The following is a 19,450-nucleotide window of genomic DNA, read 5'->3' as shown; positions in this document are numbered from 1 at the left end:
ATTACACCGGAAGCAAAATGGGTTTGCGTGCGTAACTTTCAAAACAGTCCCCCTTGTGTTGCCAGAAATACTAGCTACTAACTTTTGTTTTATTAATTCTCCCTACGATAACACAATTAGTGACAGTATCATTATCATAAATTAATGAGTCTAATACCTGTGTTGGTTAGGTGAGCTGTTGTGTGGATGTAGATAAGCGAACTATTCCAGATGCCGAACAGCGGTGAGGAGTGGCAGGTGGCCCGGCGACGGAAGGGAGCAGGCCGCAGAGGGAAGATTCCTCACACGGCCTGTCATGAACCTGGACACGCCGACGCTGTGGACACAGACAGGACCAAACAAAGGATCACAGAAACCATGTAAGAAGAACAAAGCTATTAAAATCAAGGATTATCCTGACTGTTCCCATATGTCATTCAATGTACTGTATTGTACAAAGGTGGACAGTAGGCCTATCTAATCACAGCAGTTGACACAAAAATATAACTATGTTGCTTTATTTCTCCCACTGTAGGGCTGAACTGAGGTGTGCAGACTTCTGGTTTGAGTGGAGAGGTGCGTAACAGAACTCGAATGGATAATCTTGTTCCGTATCCGGTCCCAGTTGGCCAGTCCCATAACTTCCAGCCTCTACCAATAGCGACACACTAAACCTGAAAGAATTGGATAAGTGTAAACACTATGGTAATAGAGTTCCTTCCTTTCTCAGATCGACTGACGGCTGTGGCTAAGGCAGACTCCCCAGAGGTTAGAGGGGACCCAGCAGCAGGCTCTGACCCAGGACCTGAGGGTGGGGACCGGGCCCGGGAGGCCCCTAGCGGCCCACTGGAGTGTGTGTGTTATGGTCTGGGCTCCTTCTCTTCCTGTGTGACAGCTCGTTACCAACTAGCTATGCTGCTATTGATTCTGGAGTCACTACAGGTACTCGCTCTCTCTCTCAAGACCTAAGACACGGCCTAAAGACACGGCTTCACTGTATTCCTCCTGTCCCACTCTAGATTCCCATGAAGAAGTGCAGTGTGTAATGGAAAAGGGGGATACCTAGTCAGTTGTACAACTGAATGCATTCAACTGAAATGTGTCTTCCACATTTTACCCAACATCTCTGAATCAGAGAGGTGTGGAGGGCTGCCTTAATTGACCCTATATTCCGTACTATACTGTATGTAATGTATACTGTATTCCTGTCTAGATCCCTATGGAGCAGTGCAGTGTGTACGACCCTGTGTTTTCCTCAGGTGAGATGGAGATACTGAGACAGCTTGGCCTCACCGTGCTGACTGAGAACGAGGTGTGTGTAGAAGAAATACAGAACACAATTTTTGTCTCTGGAGATGGACTAATGAAGTACTATTGTATTCATGTGTGTGATGTCATCAGGAGGGGAAGCGAGCAGTGTCGAGGCCAACTCTTTTCTACCTGATGCATTGTGGGAAGGCTCTGTACAACAACCTGCTGTGGAAGAACTGGAGTAGAGATGCACTGCCTCTACTGACTATCATAGGAAACAGCTTTGCAGGCATACAGGACAGGTGTGTGTGTGGGTGTGTGTAGGTGTGTGTATGTGTGTATGTGTGTATGTGTGTGTGATCCTCTAACGATTGTCTTTTCTTCAGGATGATTCAGAGAGAACTCAAGAGAGACTACAGCTACATAGCACACGTATCCTTTGAAACTAAGTACAGTGTCATTAGAAAATAGATATACAATAGAAATGCAGTATAGCTACATATAGCTACACTGTCTATGGAGGTATTTGACCCTTAACCCCCCTGTGTGTGTCAGGCTGTGTGTGTGTGTGAGGAGTGGCCCCTTCCATGCCCGTCCCGACTCCTGGACATCTTCAATGACACTGCCCTCATCACCTTCAAGCCCAGCAGCCTCTGCAACCTCCCACAATCCACCTGGGGGGAAGCACCAGAGCCCCAATACCAACACTGCCCCGATCTGGAGATCATACAGAGGCCCACAGAGATGAGAGAGGTGGAGGATGAAGGAGTCATTGTGGTCTCTGTGGTTCCCAGTGAAATGAGAGGATAACAAGGATTTTATCCCCCCTTGTAATCCTTTGGTGGGACATTTTCTTTTTGGGGTAAATTTATTTTCAGGGTGGAAAAACGAGTTAAGTTTAAACTTAAACTAAAACTAGATATAAAGTATGTAGAAAAGTCAATGAACATATATATTTTTTAAATAATATAATCTTTGAGAACTAACAATCACCAAAATAAAAGCTAGACAGGGAGAATTGAAAATTCCAAAAACAATGAATTTAGCAGTATTCCTTTTGTTATTATGTTTGAACAAAAGAACACAGCATTATCCATGGTGAAATGCATAGAATTGCAGGAAACTAGCTTTAAAACTGCAACATTTTCTCTCAGCTCCATGGCAGGATATATAGAATTGCAGGAAATTAGCTTTAAAACTGCCAAAAACATTCTCCGCTCCATGGAGAAATTTGTAGAATTGCAGGAAATTGTCTTACTTTTCGATACAGCACCAAGATAGGGTCCTCTAAAATGTAGCCACGCCGACGGTCATCTGTGCTCATTACTACGGCAAACCACGCCCACCCCTTTTTGATCCAGGAAAAACCCTGGATGGGATGGTGGATACTGGACGTAAGCCAAGTCTGATTCACTTCCACAGTCGGAAAATCTGGCAGAAGTGTATGAGTGCTGTGGACCTGTGTGTGTTTGTTGATCTGTGGAATGTATGTATGTTATCAAATTTGGAGGAAGAATAAACAAAAAAGAACAATTACCAGACTGCCTCTTTTTCCCAATGTTTTTATTATTTTGGTTCAGTTGTGTAAGTGTAAACATTCAGTTTTATGCTGTTATAACAAGTTGATTTATCTGTAACTAAATTAGACAACAGCAGTAAGAAAAACACTGGTTTGTTTAACAGTCAAGAGTAAAATGTTTAATATTGAAAAAAAGCAACACAAAGTGTAGCCCTCTCCCAGTATCAGTAAAGAAACCACCAGGTCAAGGACAATGGTACACTTCTATATTCTCTTTCTGCTTTTGTTTTTCATCTCATCCTCCACAGCTCTCTGCTCTAAAGATTCTGATCCAGCTGAATCAACAGCACCGTTAATAAGTTACCGCCTTGTTGGCAGCTGCCTGTCTGTCCTATGACTCCTCTCTATGGTCATTTGCTCTTTTTTATTTTTATTTTTTATTTTTCCTTTATTTAACTAGGCAAGTCAGTTAAGAACAAATTCTTATTTTCAATGACGGCCTAGGAACAGTGGGTTAACTGCCTTGTTCAGGGGCAGAACGACAGATTTTTACCTTGTCAGCTCGGGGATTCGATCTTGCAACCTTCCGGTTACTAGTCCAATGCTCTAACCACTAGGCTCTTATGATGGTCCCTCCCMCTCTGTCTTCACTCTCTGACACCATTGTTCCATTAGCTAGCATCTCGCCCTCTGCTGTGACCAGTGTTTATTTTGTTTGGCTGATGGTCGTCGAGGCGTCCCTGTTCGCAAAGACCTCCTGAGGCTCTGATTGGTCATTGCTGGTGCTTGGCGTTCCGTTCACACTGCTGACCTTATCTGACCCTGGCTTCTCATTGGCTACCTCCACATCGTTGTCTGATTGGTTTCCCTCCGATTCTAAACCTCCATTTTGTGTCAGACTCTGGCTCTCCTCTATACAGTCTCTGACTGGCTCAGTTTGCATTTCCTCTGTAGCCATCAGGTTTGCCTCTCCATCCTCTGTCCCTGTGTGCTGCTCAGCCTCTGGGGCAGCTCTGTCTTCATCTCCATCTCTCTCACTGGATTCTACTACAGCTCCACTCTCTACTGCTTTACTCTCTGCTGCTGACCCCTCTACTGCTGAGCCCTCCTCCACTACTATGCTCTTTACTACTGAGCCCACATCTTCGGACCAGTCATTGGCCTCCAGTTGATGGCCGTCCACTGTCTGTTTGTCGGCTGTGTTCTTCTCTGGATCTACATCTTTTGGGAGCTCCTCACTGGTGGTCTCCTGGACTACCCCATCCTCCTCTTCCTCTCTTTCAGGGGTCTTCACTTCCTTTCCGTTCACTGTTTCTGTGTGTGTGTTGTCTGGTTTGGCGTTAGCGGCCTCCTCTGCCTCTCTCTGTTCCATCAGCTTCTGTTTGAACTCCAGGAGCCTGTCACTAAGAGACCAGACCACGCTTAGATTCATGTCTGCTAATATAATTTTGGTAATATATGAATACATAAATATTAATACAATCCTTCTCTTGTGTGTTACCTGTGGCTTGGTGTCCTGATGCCTGTGACCAGGGCCAGCTGCTCCAGAGTGGTCTCAGCTGAGGGAGACAGAGACTGCCCCTGGGAAGAGAGGAGACAGGCAGAAGGGAATTTAATGGTCACCTTTTCTGGACCTTTATTTAGTACACAAAGAGAACAGAATAGGGTTTTATTACCTCAGCTGTGAGCGGGTTCCCGCCTTGCCTCAGAGAGCGTTCCACACGCACTGCTTGCTGGGTAATGGAACGCAGGAACTCATAGCTGCAACGTCTCTGGGGGTGGTCCTCACCATACTGACAGAGACAACAGGGTTACACACAGACACACACACACCTATGTGAGAATGCTGTTCATTGACTATAGCTCAGCGTTCAACACCATAGTGCCAACGAAGCTCATCACTAAGCTAAGGACCCTGGGACTAAACACCTCCCTCTGCAACTGGATCCTGTACTTCCTGACGGGCCGCCCCCAGGTGGTAAGAGTAGGCAACAACACGTCTGCCACGCTGATCCTCAACACTGGGGCCCCTCAGGGGTGTGTACTTAGTCCCCTCCTGTACTCCCTGTTCACCCACGACTGTGTGGCCAAACACGACTCCAACACCATCATTAAGTTTGCTGATGACACAACAGTGGTAGGCCTGATCACCGACAACGATGAGATAGCCAATAGGGAGGAGGTCAGAGACAAAAACCTCTCCCTAAATCTGAGCAAGACAAAGGAGCTGATCGTGGACTACAGGAAAAGGCGGACCGAACAGGCCCCCATTAACATCAACATGGCTGTAGTGGAGCGGGTCAACCGTTTTCAAGTTCCTTGGTATCCACATCACCAACGATATATCATGGTCCAAACACAACAAGACCGTCGTGAAGAAAGCACGACAAAACCTTTTCCCCCTCAGGAGACTGAAAAGATTTGGCATGGGTCCCCAGATCCTCAAAAAGTTATACAGCTGCACTATCGAGAGCATCCTGACTGGTTGCATCAGGGCCTGGTATGGCAACTGCTCGGCATCTGACCGTAAGGCACTACAGAGGGTAGTGCGTACAGCCCAGTACATCACTGGGGCCAAGCTTCCTGCAATCCAGGACGTATATAAGAGGCGGTGTCAGAGGAAAGCCCATAAAATTGTCAGAGACTCCAGTCCCTCAAGTCATAGACTGTTTTCTCTGCTACCGCATGGCAAGCGGTACCGGAGCACCAAGTCTAGGACCAAAAGGCTCCTTAACAGCTTCTACCCCCAAGCCATAAGACTGCTGAACAATTAATCAAATGGCCGCCAGACTATTACATTGACCCCCCCCCCCCCATTTGTTTTGTACACTGCTGCTACTCGCTGTTTATTATCTATGCATAGTCACTTCACCCCTTCCTACATGTACAAATTACCTCAACTAACCTGTACTCCCGCACACTGACTCGGTACCGGTACCCCCTGTATATAGCCTCGTTATTGTTATGTTATTGTGTTACTTTTAATTATTTTTTACTTCAGTTTATTTTGTAAATATTTTCTTAACTCTTCTTGAACTGCGCTGTTGGTTAAGGGCTTGTAAGTAAGCATTTCACGGTAAGGTCTACACTTGTTGTATTCGGCGCATGTGACAAGTAAAGTTTGATTTGATTTGACACACACACACACACACACACACACACACACACACACACACACACACACACACACACACACACACAGTATGCTAGGTACAGACCAGGCTGGTGAAGGCAGACAGAGCTTCTTTCTCGTGGTTCATGGCAGAACGATAGTCTCCCACTCCACACATCCACTGGGACAACAGATGCTGACTGGAGAGATGGGGGAGATAGAGTGATTGAGTAGTGACTTGGTTGATTGGTTAATTGATTGATTGGTTGAGAGAGTGAGGGATTTAAGCGATTGATACCTGAGAGCAGTGTGCACATCAGTGGGGCCAAAGAAGGAAGTGTTGATTTTGAGTGCGCTCTGTAGGAACTGCCCTGCTTGTTCGGTCGGCAACACCAAACCTAGACAGCTCTGAGAGAGAGGGAGAGAGTTTAGTCTCCTCTAACAGGTCTTGGGGGTGTAACAGTGTAGGGGTGGGTTAGGGTATGGCAGACTCACTTCAAGTATAACGTTGTAGGTTTGGAGTGTAGCAGACTTACGTCCAGTGTAGCGGTGTAGGGGTGGTCCTCTCCATGGACTGTGAGCATCAGGAGACGGGCTCTGAACAGACACCTCTGAGCTAGAGTAGACTCTCCTCCAGCGAACACATACACCGCCAACAGAGCCTACAGGACACACACCTCATTCACTTAGCTAAAGATGACTCGGATTACAAATAAATAAGGTAAACAAAGGCCAACTTGTCGTTTATTGATCCTTGGGAGTTTTGATATGCCCAGAGGACGGTGGTGCTTTGAATGAGTAATGGATGACAATGTGGTACTTACGTATTGTTGGATAGTGTTGGGGTGGTCAAAGCCCAGGACTCTCTCACTAATGACCACAGCCTTGAGCTGAACACTGCGGGCCTGGTGGGTTGTGGGTGGGGGTAGAGAGGCACAGGATAATAGTGAGTTACACAGCCGTACATATCCTATGCCTTACATTTGAGGCCATAATCTGAGGTGTGTGTATATACCTCTGTGGGCTGGCCTTGTAAGTAAGCCACTCTGGCCATCAGGCTTAGACAGGAGCAGGCCTCCGCGTTCAGGTCGTCACACACACGACCAAACAGATACGCTGCCTCCTTCAGACGCTCATACGCCTGCTCCATCATGCCTAGGGGACGGGAAAACATACATATCACATCCTCTGGTGTCAACGACAGAAATACACACACCAACAAACTCTAACCAGGTGTGTTGAACCAAGCAGTGACCCGCCCACCTCACCTTTCTGAACGCTACTCTGAGCAGCTCGGAACGCTCGCGAGGCATCATGTGTCGTCATGGTGACATGCTTAACAACAGGAAAAATGTTGAGCACGTCGTCTGGACCAATGGGAGCCTTAGTTCGGTTGTCGAAGAAGTACTCTCTCAGTCGCAGCTGAGGGACACACATAAAGATTGTGAGGTCTGTGTGAGAAGGTGTGTGTATGTGTGTGTGTACTTGCGTGTGTGTGTGTGTGTACCTGTAATCCAGTCTTCAAACAGAACTCTCTAAGCAGGGAGACCTTCTGCAGCCCATACGTCTCTACTAGGTGGTCAGCAGTGGAACTGCAACACAGAGACACATAAAGCATCAGCTCACACTAACTACTGGTATTATTATACTATCATAATCATTAGGTGACAACGCAAGGAACTGTACAAGTAACAAGTGATGGACTAATTGATTGATTAATCGATTGATGACTAATTCATTAAATGTGCAAACCCTAGGCCGTGAGTGATGTCATAGGTCTCTGCTGCGTCCTGGCCAATCAGGATCCAGAGCTCGGCTCCACTGAGTGCACTCCAGGCAGTACTGTCTGAAGCTCCTCCCCCACGACCCCGCCTCCTGGACCTCTTCTTAGGCTCCTCCCCTGTGGGTGCGGTGCTGTAATGGGCAACCAATAGACAGCAGAGGAAGTGACTGACAGCTGCAGAGAGACTTGACACCTCCACACCCTGTGGACAGAGGAGAGGAGGTTGTTATGGTTACAGACAGTAATGACGCTTTCCCTACACCCAGTCAAGGAACTGACCCCAGACCAGTCAATAAGGACTGTGATAATGACACTGTAATGAAGACTGTTTCAGTACCTGCAGGAAGTTGTTGAAGATCCTTCTGGAAGAACGAACCACAATCTCTCCAACAGCCAGCCTCTGTAAGAGAGAAAAGCGAGGGTGCGTGACGTTTAGAAAATCCCTATCATCACAGCGCTTATAAAACATTTATTAGGTGGGTGCTTATATATGACCTGTTTCCCACCTGTATAAGTGTATATACGCATGTGTGAGTTAGAAACTCCCCCTGAGACTGGGGTCATAGTTAGCCAGGGTCTGCCATTATCAACAGCAACCCTGAGCAATTAGGGTTAAGTACCTAAGGGCACATCAACAGATTTTTCACCTTGTCCATTCGTGGATTTGAACTAGCAACCTTTCGATTACTGTCCCAACGCTCTTACCGCTAGGCTACCTGCCACTCCTATATATATATATATATATACTGTATATATACATGCACTGAGTGTACAAAACATTAGCAACCCCTTCCTAATACTGAGTTGCACCCCCTTTTGCCCTCAGAACAGCCTCAATTTGTCAGTGCATGGACTCAACAAGGCATCGAAACTATTCCACAGAGATAGTGGCCCATGTTGACTCCAATGCTTCCCACAGGTTGGCTGGAAGTCCTTTCGTGGTGGTCCATTCTTGATACACACGGGAAACTGTTGAGCATGAAAAACCCAGCAGCGTTGCAGTTTTTGACACAAACCGGTGCACCTGGCACCTACTACCATACCCGTTGAAAGACACTTAAATCTTTTGTCTTGCCCATTCACCCTCTGAATGGCACACATACACAATCCATGTCTCAATTATCTCAAGGCTTAAAATCCTTCTTTAACCTGTCTCCTCCACTTCATCTACACTGATTGAAGTGGATTTAACAAGTGACATCAATAAGGGATCATAGCTTTCACTTGGATTCACCTGGCCAGTCTATGTCATGGAAAGAGCATGTTCCCAAAGTTTTGTACACTCAGCGTATGTATATCCTGTTCTTCGAGTGCCGTTGCGTTGTGTGTGAGTGAGTTTTGAGTCTGACCATTATATGTCTAAGCCGCTCCTTGTGTTCTGATTGGCTGATGGCCTTGGTCAGCTGACCGAGGTAGCGGAGATTGATGCCCTTCTGGTGTAGCGCCTGCTTCAGCGTAGCGCCATCTAGAGGCATCTCACTGCCCTGCAGGCATGCCTCCACCTGAGACACACAGACAGCTAGAGTAAGAGACAGGTTACGACAGGTTGATAAACTGAACTCCAGGAATAGAGAGCTCCACTCACGATGGCAGGTATCTGTTGTGTGATGATGGAGGCTGCAGCCTCTCTAAGTAGCCTTTCCTGCAGCCTCACGACCTCATGGTCACTCTTGGGGAACGTCACGTCTGAACACACAGAGGGGTGAGACAGAGACAGSGTCAACTTTTACACTCTGGTATGCCACAGCAGTGGTTTTGTCTCAGCTGTATGGGGGAGGGGAGGGTGTGTGTTGTGTGTGTTCGTGCATGTGTGGAGCAGATGGGATACCTGGGGAGAACACGCTGGGGTTGAAGCGCATCTCAAAGATGATGTCACTGACTGATCCCACATCTTTACAAGCACCTCTCACTGCATCTGTACCTCGATGGTCACCTGGTAACACATACACACACAAAATAACATGTCAGCTCTGATAGTCTTGAAATCTAGAGCAAAAATAAAAACGGCCTTTCCTCACCTGCTTTTACACACTCCTCCACGCCTCCATTCTCTTCCATCCTTTCTTTGCAGCGGCGAGTGAACTGGGACTGTCTGGAACAGAGGGAGGGAACAATCTTAAAAACAACACAATACAACAAAAACATTTAGAAATGTGACATCTTACTGCAGAGTTACTGTAAACGTCAGACTGTCCCACATGCATACAGTACATAAGAACTATTCCTACAGTATAGCTAACTAGAGGTGTATAGTACTGACTTTTCCTGGATGAAGGCCTGCAGCAGCTCTGGTCTTAGCCTGCAGAGGCCATGAGGGAACCTCCTGGGCAGACCTGAAGTGCTCTGGTACTGCTCTGGCCAGCCCTCCTCCCATGACCCGTCCTTCTTCTCCACTTCCTCCCTCTGCCTCCCTCCCTCAGGGCAGTAGTTGGCATCGGCCGGCAGGCTCCTGAAGAGGTCTAGCAGGTAGAACCTCCCATCAGCCCCCAGCAGCCCCTGGGCGTCAAGTGCGGTGAACAGGGGCACCTGGTGGCCGTTGGGCCCCACTACAGCGTGTCTCTGCAGGCTGAGGCCTTTAGCAGCCTGAGCCAGCAGCTCCAAGAGACAACGTCGGTGGGGGGACTCCTGGGGCCCAGCGCCCACCCCGTACAGAATACCCCTGGGGGAGAGAGAGAGGGAGAAGGAGGGAGAGAGGGGGAGAGCGAGGAAAGGAGTGAGAGGGGGAGAGAGAGATAGGGGGAGAGAGAGGGAGGGGGTGAGAGAAGGTAGGAGAAGGTGAGGGTGGCATGCCCCCGACAAAGACTAACTGCAGGTGCAAACACTGTCCTAATTAAACAAATCACTGGGGAGCATATAAAAGCTAATGTTTATGTTCTTATTGAGTTGTACCTGGTAGGAGCAGAGGGGCCCTGGTCCTGCTCTGGGCTCTCCAGGCCAGGGGCCAGGCCTTGGGCAGACAGACGGATCCCCCTGTAGTCCACGGTGGCGGTGGGCAGGGTGTGGAGGCCCTGGAGCGCCCCCTCCAGGTCACTGTAGGACTGTACACCCCTCAGCTCCAGCCTCTGGGCCACCCTGGGAGGGAGGGGTGTGTTGTTATACAGCAGCATGATGGGTTCAACAGGATTTTTTCTATGATTATACACTATGAAAAAGACTGGTCATTCTCTAGCTACATACAATGAGATCCTCTGAAGACAAGCTGAACAAGATCTTACCTGCGTCCCCTCTCGCCCCCTAACGCCATCCCTGCTCCTCCCTGGCTCAGGAACAGCCCGCCCCACAGGAAGGCGGGGTCATCAGGACCTCCACTGATAGGCTCTACACAGCCGTCAATAACAGTCTCCGCACCCTGGGCCACTGCCCACACAAACGCACTGTTCACCTGAATGAGAGAGAATAATGTATTTTCTAGAAATGTCTAAATAGCCTTACAGTTCAAGCACACCAGCATGACAGATCCTGTTTTGAGAGCAACAATAACAGCTTGTCAGCAGTGAATACTTCCTGGAGGACTCCTAGTGAGTATGACGTGTGTGTACCTGTAGTAGAGCTCTGTCTCTCTGTAGTCTCTCCTCCTGACTGCCCTGAGGCAGATCTCTGGCTGCCTGTAGCTCCTCGTTCCAGTCTGGAACCTTCACATCACAAACACCAAATCAATCAGTTAATTGGTCAGTCAGTCAGTCACTTGGTCGATTGGTTTTTCGTCCGTCCGTCCTTTGGCCAAAACACTGAGAAGAGCTGTTAAACTGTGTGTGTGTGTGTGGGTGACACAGACCTGTGCTCCAGAGTGTTGATCCAGTCCCAGCCTGCTGAGAGGATTTCTGTGGGAGTGGGAGGCTGATGGGGAACCCAGCCAGCTCAGTGTGCGGTAGGGAGTCAGCATCATTTCTACTGGTGGCAGTTGGGGCCTACAGGGAGACAGACACTACATTACACACACGGAACATAGGGTCCGTCACTGTGTGTGTGCGTGTGCGTGTGTGTGCGTGTGCGCGTGTGTGTGTGTGTGTGTCTGTTACCTGGCTCTGAGAGTGGCGAGTGCCTGTTTGAAGGCAGGACTGATGTGAGAGAGCAGGTCAGTGAGGCAGTGACTGACTGGAGAGGACGAGGTTGGCCGAGGATCAAACACCTCTACTGTAGACCTAGAACACACACAACACACATTGCTGTTGTCATTGCTGTGATAATAACAATATGTAGCTGGGATATATTGACTGAAGTAATCTCGTATGGATAACATGTAGAGTGGGGTCCGAAATGATTGACACCCTCGATAAAGATTAGCAATATTGACAGTATAAAATAAATAATTCACATATTGAATGGGAAATTATATTATGTTATACTCATACAAATGCTCAAAGAAAGAGCAATTGTATTAGTATAAAGTAATATAATTTCCCTATATTTTTGCATAAAATATAGCTCAGTATTTGAATCATTTATTTTATACAGTCATTATAGTTCATCTTTATCAAGGGTGTCAATAATTTCAGACCCCAATGTATATGCCTGTTACTTCTGAGAACCTCACCTATTCAGGAAGAATCCTCGTGGACAGGATGTGATGTCACATTTGCGACTCTCTAGGGTCACCACAGTGATGTACAGGAAGTCCCCTTGTAGCTTTCTGTGCCCAGGGGGCGGGTTCCAACAACTGAGTGACAGGTCCTGCAGAAAACTGGGAACCTTAGGAGAGAGGCACAGAGTCAGAGAGAGAAGAGTGTGTGTGTGTATGTGTGTGTGTATGTGTGTGTGTGTACCTCTGGCTGAGTGTTGTGAGGCAGCATGGCCAGTAGTGGTCTCTCTGCGGCTCCAGGGAGGAGGTACTCAGGAGGAGCTCCATCCTGATTGGCCGGGTCAGTCTTTGTGTTGCTGGACGAGCGTTTCAGGCTTTTCCCATTGGCTTGGACAGAAGAGTCTACAAAACATGCAGAAAGAGAGGAGAATGGGCAATATACTTGTTAGTGTTCTAAGCTGTACGAATAGAGGGGCTCTTTTTCATGGTCCTTCGAGCTGGATAGGAACAATTACCTTGGAAATATGACGAGTGTGGGATTCCTTACAGTGTGTGTGTGTGTTTGTGTGTGTTAATGTGTTTGTTACGTGCGTACCTGTAGAGTGTGTGTGTGTCAGTGAGTCCAGCAGGCTAGGTGATCGTCCTTCCATCAGAGTATCGTTTGGTCCAACAGCTCTCAGCAGCTCCAGCACACGAGCCAGATGAACCCTTGCAGATCTGGGGGAGTATGGCTCTGGAGAACAGAGGACAAAAGACAAGCCATACTCCAATGAGCACGATGGTTAATTGTTATAGTTCTACAGGCACTGACCTGTCCCGCTGACACATGCACGCGCACACGCACGCGCGCACACACACACGCACGCACGCACACACACACACATTAAAACATGAACTCACGAATGCATGAACACACGAACAAACGTACATACACACACACACCTCTCTCTCTATCGACTCTCTACCTCACACACATACACACACCTCTCTCTCGCTTGACTCTCTACCTCACATACACACACAGGCATAGACCTGCCCTGCTGCTGGGTTTTTCCCTGGCTGTTTCGTATTCAGACAGAAAAGCAGTCTGATTGGCAGAAAGATGATCAATGTGCCAAGCCTGCTGCTTTGATGTTCTCAACCCATCCAGTACTTTGATGTTAACTGAGTCAGCAGTGGTAGAGAGAGAAAGAACAAGTAAATAAAATAATGCCTTTCGTGAACTAACACTCGCACTTTACCTTTTTCCCCTTTACTAGCTCTGACTTTGCTGTTAGCTACTATGACCTAGCTATCTTAAGATGAATGCACTAACTGTATGTTGCTCTGGATAAGAGTGTCTGCTAAATTACTCAAATTTAAATTAAAAAAGACAGAGGAAGAGAAAGAAAGAACGAAAAAAAGAAAAAAAGAAAGAAAGAAAGGGGAAGACAGAGAGGCTAAGTCTCAAATGGCACTCATATACAGTATATAGTAGGCCCTGGTCACGAGTAGTGCACTACTAAGGGAATAGGGTGCCATTTGGGATGTAGCCATGGAGACAGTAGTATTGTATGTAATGTAGTTCTTCTCCTACCATCCACCAGGCGGAGCGTGGCTCCTGGTCTGAGGTTCTTCAGGCTCTGCAGCTCTGTCAGGGGGTCAAGGGTCATCCCAGAGAGGGCCAATGAGAGGCTGGAGCGAGGAAACACCTCCTCTCTCCCCAACACCGCCATCACAGCCTCCTGAACCAGCCAGAAACCATGGACCTACGGAGATACACACAATTATTGTATTTTTTTATCATAAAGAATAAGGTTTTGAAGTGTCTGTCCTATATATAGGAGATATAAGAAAGCTCAGGAAATATTTTCGTTTTTTGGACACATATTGAACCTCTTATTTTTGTTGGCACAAAACTACCTCCATACTTCCATTCATTTGCATGGGTTACATTCAGACGAGTCCTGTGACACTTGTGGATGGGTCCTAAAGCAAAACGGAGAACACCATCGTGTTCGTGAGTCTCCCCTTTCCATAGTGGCGTTATATTAGTTTGTAGTCCCAACGGTCGAAAGCATTATCAGAGAAACACCGCTGTAGCTCCAGTGCATTTTGTATTATTCTGTATGTGAATCCGAGACACTCTATTTAGTTTGATATGTTACATTTGGTATGGTTACATAAGTCCCAAAGGTTGCGAGTTCGAATCTCATCAACGACAACTTTAGCATTTTAGCCCGTTAGCTACTTTTCAACTACTTACTACTTTTTAGCTACTTTGCAACTACTTAGCATGTCAGGCAACCTTAACCCTTTTAGCTAATCCTTCCCCTAACCTTAAACTTAACCCTTTTAGCTAACCCTTCCCCTTCCCCTTTAACCTGACTCCTAAACTTATGCCTAACCCCTAACCCCAACCCCTAGCCTAGCTAACATTAGCGAGCTAGCTAACTTTAGCCACCTAGCTAGAATTCGTCTTTCAAATTCGTAACATATGATACGTTTTGCAAATTCATAACATATTGTACATTTTGAAAATTCTTAACATATAATATGAATTGTAATTCGTAATATATCATAGGAAATCGGTGATGGACATTCACAAATTAATACATACCATACGAAACGCAACATATCCTACTAAATGAAGTGTCTCGGATTACATACAGAATAATACGAAATGCTCTGAGACCAGGTTAGCAGCTCGGCCACCTTCCACAGCAGATGCAGAAGGCATTGGCGGATTTGATGGATTATCCATATATCTCAAGCTTAAATTGATGGATTTTGATGGGGATTATTTTATTATGCTACTTAGATAACAGACTCAAATTAATATACACTTTCACAGGCTTGGCCATACATGCACATACATGCACTTGACTGGTCATTACACAATATATAGTGGTCCTTTAGAATAGTTAGTGGGTGAACTTGGCATTATTATACTTAACAAGTTTGCATTTCGCTACACCCGCAATAACATCTGCTAAATATGTGTATGTGACCAATAAAATTGGATTTGATGCTTCCACATTTAGATTGGCTGTGGCCTAATGGTATGTAGTCACTAGTGTGATATGAATTAATGGTGTGCTAATTTTGGTCCCTTTCACCTCCTGTTCCACCCTCACTGCAGGTCTGTATCCGTTGAGGTACTATTGGATGTCCCACCCTACACTCCTGCATCCAGTTCCTTCAGATGTGCATAACCTGGAGGACAGGGGGCTCTGGGTTGTTTAAAGGTCCAGGCCCAATGTGTGAGAATGTGTCGTGTGTGTGACTGTCAATGATTAATTTATATATACACTATATATTTTAAGCTATTTTGGAAGCTATAAAAATTTATTTATTAATGTCTACATTCATTTTGCCACATTTATCCTATTACAGACACCTTAATCCATACTTTGTAATTATATTATGAGCGCAACATTTTTTTAAATTAAAGAATACATAAAAACTTTTTCCTTGAAGTACAATTTTTTTGGTTTACTAATGTTACTTTCTCCACGACAACAACAAAAATACTTAAATGCATTTAATACTGTAGAATTCCATTAATACAGCTGACCGGTGGCTTCAAAGCTTCTCAATGGCCAATACATATCATCACCAATCCAGGATTTATATAAATCATTGGTTACTATGTGTTAGTGTCTCTCTTTGTTTTACCTGCAGCTCAAATGGTTCTACTCCCGCCCCCTGGATCTTCACAAGGAATGATGGGTTTTCTTCCTCCTTCGTACCAGCAGCTGTTTTCCCAATGGTCAGTGTGAGTGTATCTGATTAAGGGAGGGAATGAACATGCCAATAGGATCATTAAGAACAAACTCTAACCCCTGGACATGTTCAGGTGAATTATGGTCGCAGAAACGTTGTATATCAGACTGTTGCGTTGCAGTGGGATTATCATTTTTTTCAAGATGACACAGTAGCCAGCTATAGTGCCGCTTTGAGAGAAAGTGTGTGTGAGTGTGTTGTGTGCCAGAGAGAGAGAGAGAGAAGGAGGAAAGGAAGAGGTTCCCTACCTCAACACACAGACAAGAGCAGGACCCAGCATGTGTGAGGGGTGGGTCTGCGTCTGAGGTGGCAGTATTTGCCTAGAAGCAGTGATGTCACCTCAGAGTTAAGGGACTGCCACACCCAACCCTGGCATGTGAATGCCTACACACACTCACTGACACATAGTCACACAGAGACACACACACACATACACACCGACACTCACACTCACTCACCATACAGTCCATGGCACACACAGACCTGATCAAGTACTGCAGCATGCACAGTGCGCTTACACAAAACCTCTTAAGCTGTCAGTTCCTGAAATTGGAAACTAGAATTATATGTATATGTTTACCAACGTTTTATAAGTCAGAAGACAGAAATCCAGACCTTCCTAGGACCATTAGGTGCGGCAGGTAGCCTGGTGGGTAGAAGCGTTGGGCCAGTAACCGAAAGATTGCTGGATCAAATCCCCGAGCTGACAAGGGAAAAATCTATCGTTCTGAGCAAGGCAGTTCCCCGGGTGCCGAAGACGTGGATGTCAATTATGGAAGCCCTCCGCACCTCTCTGATTCAGAGGGGTTGGGTTAAATGTGGAAGACACATTTCAGTTGAATGCATTCGGTTGTACAGCTGACTAGGTATCCCCCATTCCCCATGTAAAGGTCCTCTGTTGAATAAAATGGTATTTGCCTCCCTTTGGTGGTCGGCTGCATCATTACATCAATTTATATCACTTCACTGCGAAGTCACGTCAAAAGGGATGGTCCTTAGAAAAACATTTATCCTGCAGGTGGATCTAAATACATAACTTTCATTCCTCTACGATAAAGAATGGGACCTACACACTTTCTTAAACTTAAAAGTAAAGAAGTCATTTTGTGAGGAAGTCAAACAAAAAAAGTTTTACGTTGAAGGCAGACATATAGGCTCAGAACGACAAAATCGAGCCTTTTACAAAGCCCTTCTCCCCTTGTCTATAGGAGGGACGCACGCTGTTTAATGGCCCAAATGTTGATTTAGACGTGCACACATTGAACAGATTTTGATGTCATGATATGTTTGGTAAAGTAATAAAGAAGGTGAAATATTTTGGGTATATGTTCCTCAAACAGATTAGAACTATATATGGACATATTATAAAGTAAGAAAAGGCTTATTCATTCTTTTTTTGTCATATCATTATATTTGTTTATGTTTTATTATACATTTATTGTGTATTAGATGATATAGGTTGAAAAGTGTTTTTTTGTCAGACATAAATAAACAACTCAAGATAACTAAAAAAATCTGTCATTCATTTTGACGTTTTTGCTGAGGAGATCCTAGTCGCGCAATTTTACATCTAACTAAGATGTTTGATGCAGTATTTCTCAAATACAAAATGTACATGAAAACGAGTCGTCTCTCGTTGAATTACAACAAAGACTTTATTGAAGAATTCCTACTGTTGACCAATCAAAGGGACGTAGACTTCAGCTACCGACTTCAGCTTTCCTCGAGAAAAAATGTTGGGTGCCTGAACGTCCGGGGGAAAAAAAAAACGAACAGAAAACGTCACAAAATGTTGTCATAAATATGCAAAAACTCTTACGAACTGTTTCGGCTGGGAAGCATGCAGACCCCAGTTAGGTTATCTTAGATCAATTCTGACTATTTTGGCTACGGCGTCTCAAAATGGACAACAGTACTATTGTGGCTTTTTTTCTCGTTTTTCAAGGGAAGCTGCCAGCCGCCAGCCAAACTGAAGAACTGACGCTTTACTCCCCTCGACTCCAGCGGCCAAGAGCCACCAGACCTGGCGCCAATAACATCTGCCCTCCTCTCTGAGACACACACCTCTAACATTCCTACTTGATAAAAAGTTACACTCCTATCACATTCCAGATTGAACTCTCATTAGAATATATTAGTTTTGTCCTTTTAGTGTCGAACCAAGTCTAACAATTATACAGCTCTAGTTGTACCTATATATTAGAGGTACAACAGTGTCCAACATTATGGGTAACCTTTAGAGTTGAGTTTCGAGATAATAATCTGTCAATCATCTGGCTGCCCCCGGTAATATGCCTACTCACAGGGGAGATATGCTAGGGAAGATAACAACCCCCCCCCCCTCCACACACACACACACCATCACTCACTACATAGGTATGGATTCATGAGAAAACACACAAACGCACACACACTATCACTCATTCTATACACACCACCCCTGTATTGGGTGAGAGTAACACAGAGGCAGATGTGTGTGTATTTAGTTACTTGGGCCATTACCATGAGAAATATGCTCACGACACAAATATGGAAGAAGGGGTGTGTGTGCGTGTGTGTGTGTGTGTGTGTAAGCAAGGAAGAGGGAGAAAAGCCTCCCTTGGAATAAGGGCACAATAAACTGTAGCATGCAGAGAGATGTGGTGTGGCGAAGAGGAACGACACAGAGCAGATATTATGTATTAGGTACATTCCTGCATCTCCTAGGAATGTACATAATACATACAATTGTTTCCTTCAACAACATGGCTTAGTAATTGGCAGTGTTGAAAACTATACAACCAGAACTCTGGTCATTATTCTCTCTACATAGGATTTGTGTTCCCTGCAGACATAGTCAGGCTTCCTGACTCTACCTGCCTTTAACAATGCCACACTGTTAGTGTTGCATTGGCAGACCAGACCATTTGGCAAGACAACAACAGTTTGACTGAAAGAGAACCAGACTGGAACCAGGCTACAGCAGACCAGCAGTGCTACAATAGCCCCCTGTAGGGCAGTCTGGAACAGCAGAGAAAAAGAGAGAGACCGTATGGAAAAACAAGGAAGTGGGAGAAAGTGAAAGAGAGAAAGTGTTGTGAAACAGACACCAGAGCAAGGCTGAGCAGTCGTTCTTTCTCACCTGACGTTCCCTGATCTCCTCCTCCTCCTCTCTTCACTTTGTCCTTCATGTTCAATTTCCTTTTTTGCTGTTCCCTCACTCTCTTGTTTCTCTGTGCTGGCACGCGGTTGCTCTCTCAGACTTGCTGTTCCCACTCTCTTCTCTTCCTCCGGTCAGAGTGAGATTGAGTATGTTTAGGAGTTTGTGTGTGTGTATTTGTATATGCAAAGTGTGTGTGGGAGCAAGTGAAAGAGTGTAGTGAGTTCCACCAAGCTAACTCTGCTTATCGTTTCCCCTCTGGAAGATAACCACACCCTCCTATTACTCAACTCTCCCCTTCCCCCTTTCTGTAACTCTCTCTGTTTCTCCCTCAAAGCTGCTGTGCCTCGCCTAGGTGTTGAAAATGGGTGTGTCTGCTCAAT

General features: G+C 45.8%; 2 protein-coding genes across 3 annotated transcripts; one reads left to right on the top strand and one right to left on the bottom strand.

Annotated features, from left to right (window-relative positions):
* Positions 1-21: 21 nt before the first annotated feature.
* srrd (SRR1 domain containing) lies at positions 22-2,766 on the top strand. 2 transcript variants are annotated; one of them, XM_024001599.2, is made up of 7 exons: positions 22-359; positions 515-555; positions 710-921; positions 1,193-1,291; positions 1,381-1,532; positions 1,617-1,662; positions 1,786-2,766. In XM_024001599.2, the coding sequence occupies exons 1-7, from the start codon at positions 211-213 to the stop codon at positions 2,038-2,040; spliced, it is 954 nt and encodes a 317-aa protein (XP_023857367.1). In that variant the 5' UTR covers positions 22-210; the 3' UTR covers positions 2,041-2,766. The 2 variants fall into 2 exon arrangements, with proteins under 2 accessions (XP_023857367.1, XP_023857368.1); XM_024001600.2 differs by lacking the exon at positions 1,193-1,291.
* Positions 2,767-2,776: 10 nt separating this feature from the next.
* Positions 2,777-19,383, bottom strand: si:ch211-166a6.5 (clustered mitochondria protein homolog). The gene is made up of 28 exons (XM_024001837.2): positions 19,050-19,383; positions 15,821-15,930; positions 13,740-13,911; positions 12,759-12,896; positions 12,408-12,565; positions 12,179-12,333; positions 11,664-11,786; positions 11,420-11,552; positions 11,184-11,276; positions 10,860-11,026; positions 10,534-10,716; positions 9,905-10,303; positions 9,663-9,736; positions 9,473-9,577; positions 9,230-9,330; positions 8,994-9,146; positions 7,982-8,044; positions 7,614-7,846; positions 7,369-7,453; positions 7,130-7,283; positions 6,877-7,016; positions 6,686-6,766; positions 6,398-6,523; positions 6,160-6,269; positions 5,968-6,061; positions 4,426-4,542; positions 4,251-4,330; positions 2,777-4,152 (listed from the first exon to the last, which is right to left on the bottom strand). The coding sequence occupies exons 1-28, from the start codon at positions 19,096-19,098 to the stop codon at positions 3,456-3,458; spliced, it is 4,293 nt and encodes a 1,430-aa protein (XP_023857605.1). The 5' UTR covers positions 19,099-19,383; the 3' UTR covers positions 2,777-3,455.
* Positions 19,384-19,450: the final 67 nt, after the last annotated feature.

Source organism: Salvelinus sp. IW2-2015, linkage group LG15 (genome assembly GCF_002910315.2).
Source record: "Salvelinus sp. IW2-2015 linkage group LG15, ASM291031v2, whole genome shotgun sequence".
NCBI lineage: Eukaryota > Metazoa > Chordata > Actinopteri > Salmoniformes > Salmonidae > Salvelinus > Salvelinus sp. IW2-2015.
This window is presented reverse-complemented; position numbering and strand designations above follow the sequence as displayed.

Excerpts from the sequence above, each read along its gene's own strand:
- srrd (XM_024001599.2), top strand. The coding sequence starts at position 211 with ATGCCGAACAGCGGTGAGGAGTGGCAGGTGGCCCGGCGACGGAAGGGA. Across the intron at positions 360-514 it reads CAAAGGATCACAGAAACCAT|GGCTGAACTGAGGTGTGCAG; the intron begins GTAAGAAGAACA and ends CTCCCACTGTAG. Across the intron at positions 922-1,192 it reads TGATTCTGGAGTCACTACAG|ATCCCTATGGAGCAGTGCAG; the intron begins GTACTCGCTCTC and ends ATTCCTGTCTAG.
- si:ch211-166a6.5 (XM_024001837.2), bottom strand. The coding sequence starts at position 19,098 with ATGAAGGACAAAGTGAAGAGAGGAGGAGGAGGAGATCAGGGAACGTCA. Across the intron at positions 8,045-8,993 it reads AGCGGCTTAGACATATAATG|AGGCTGGCTGTTGGAGAGAT; the intron begins GTCAGACTCAAA and ends TCTCTCTTACAG. Across the intron at positions 7,284-7,368 it reads GTTTGAAGACTGGATTACAG|CTGCGACTGAGAGAGTACTT; the intron begins GTACACACACAC and ends TGTGTCCCTCAG.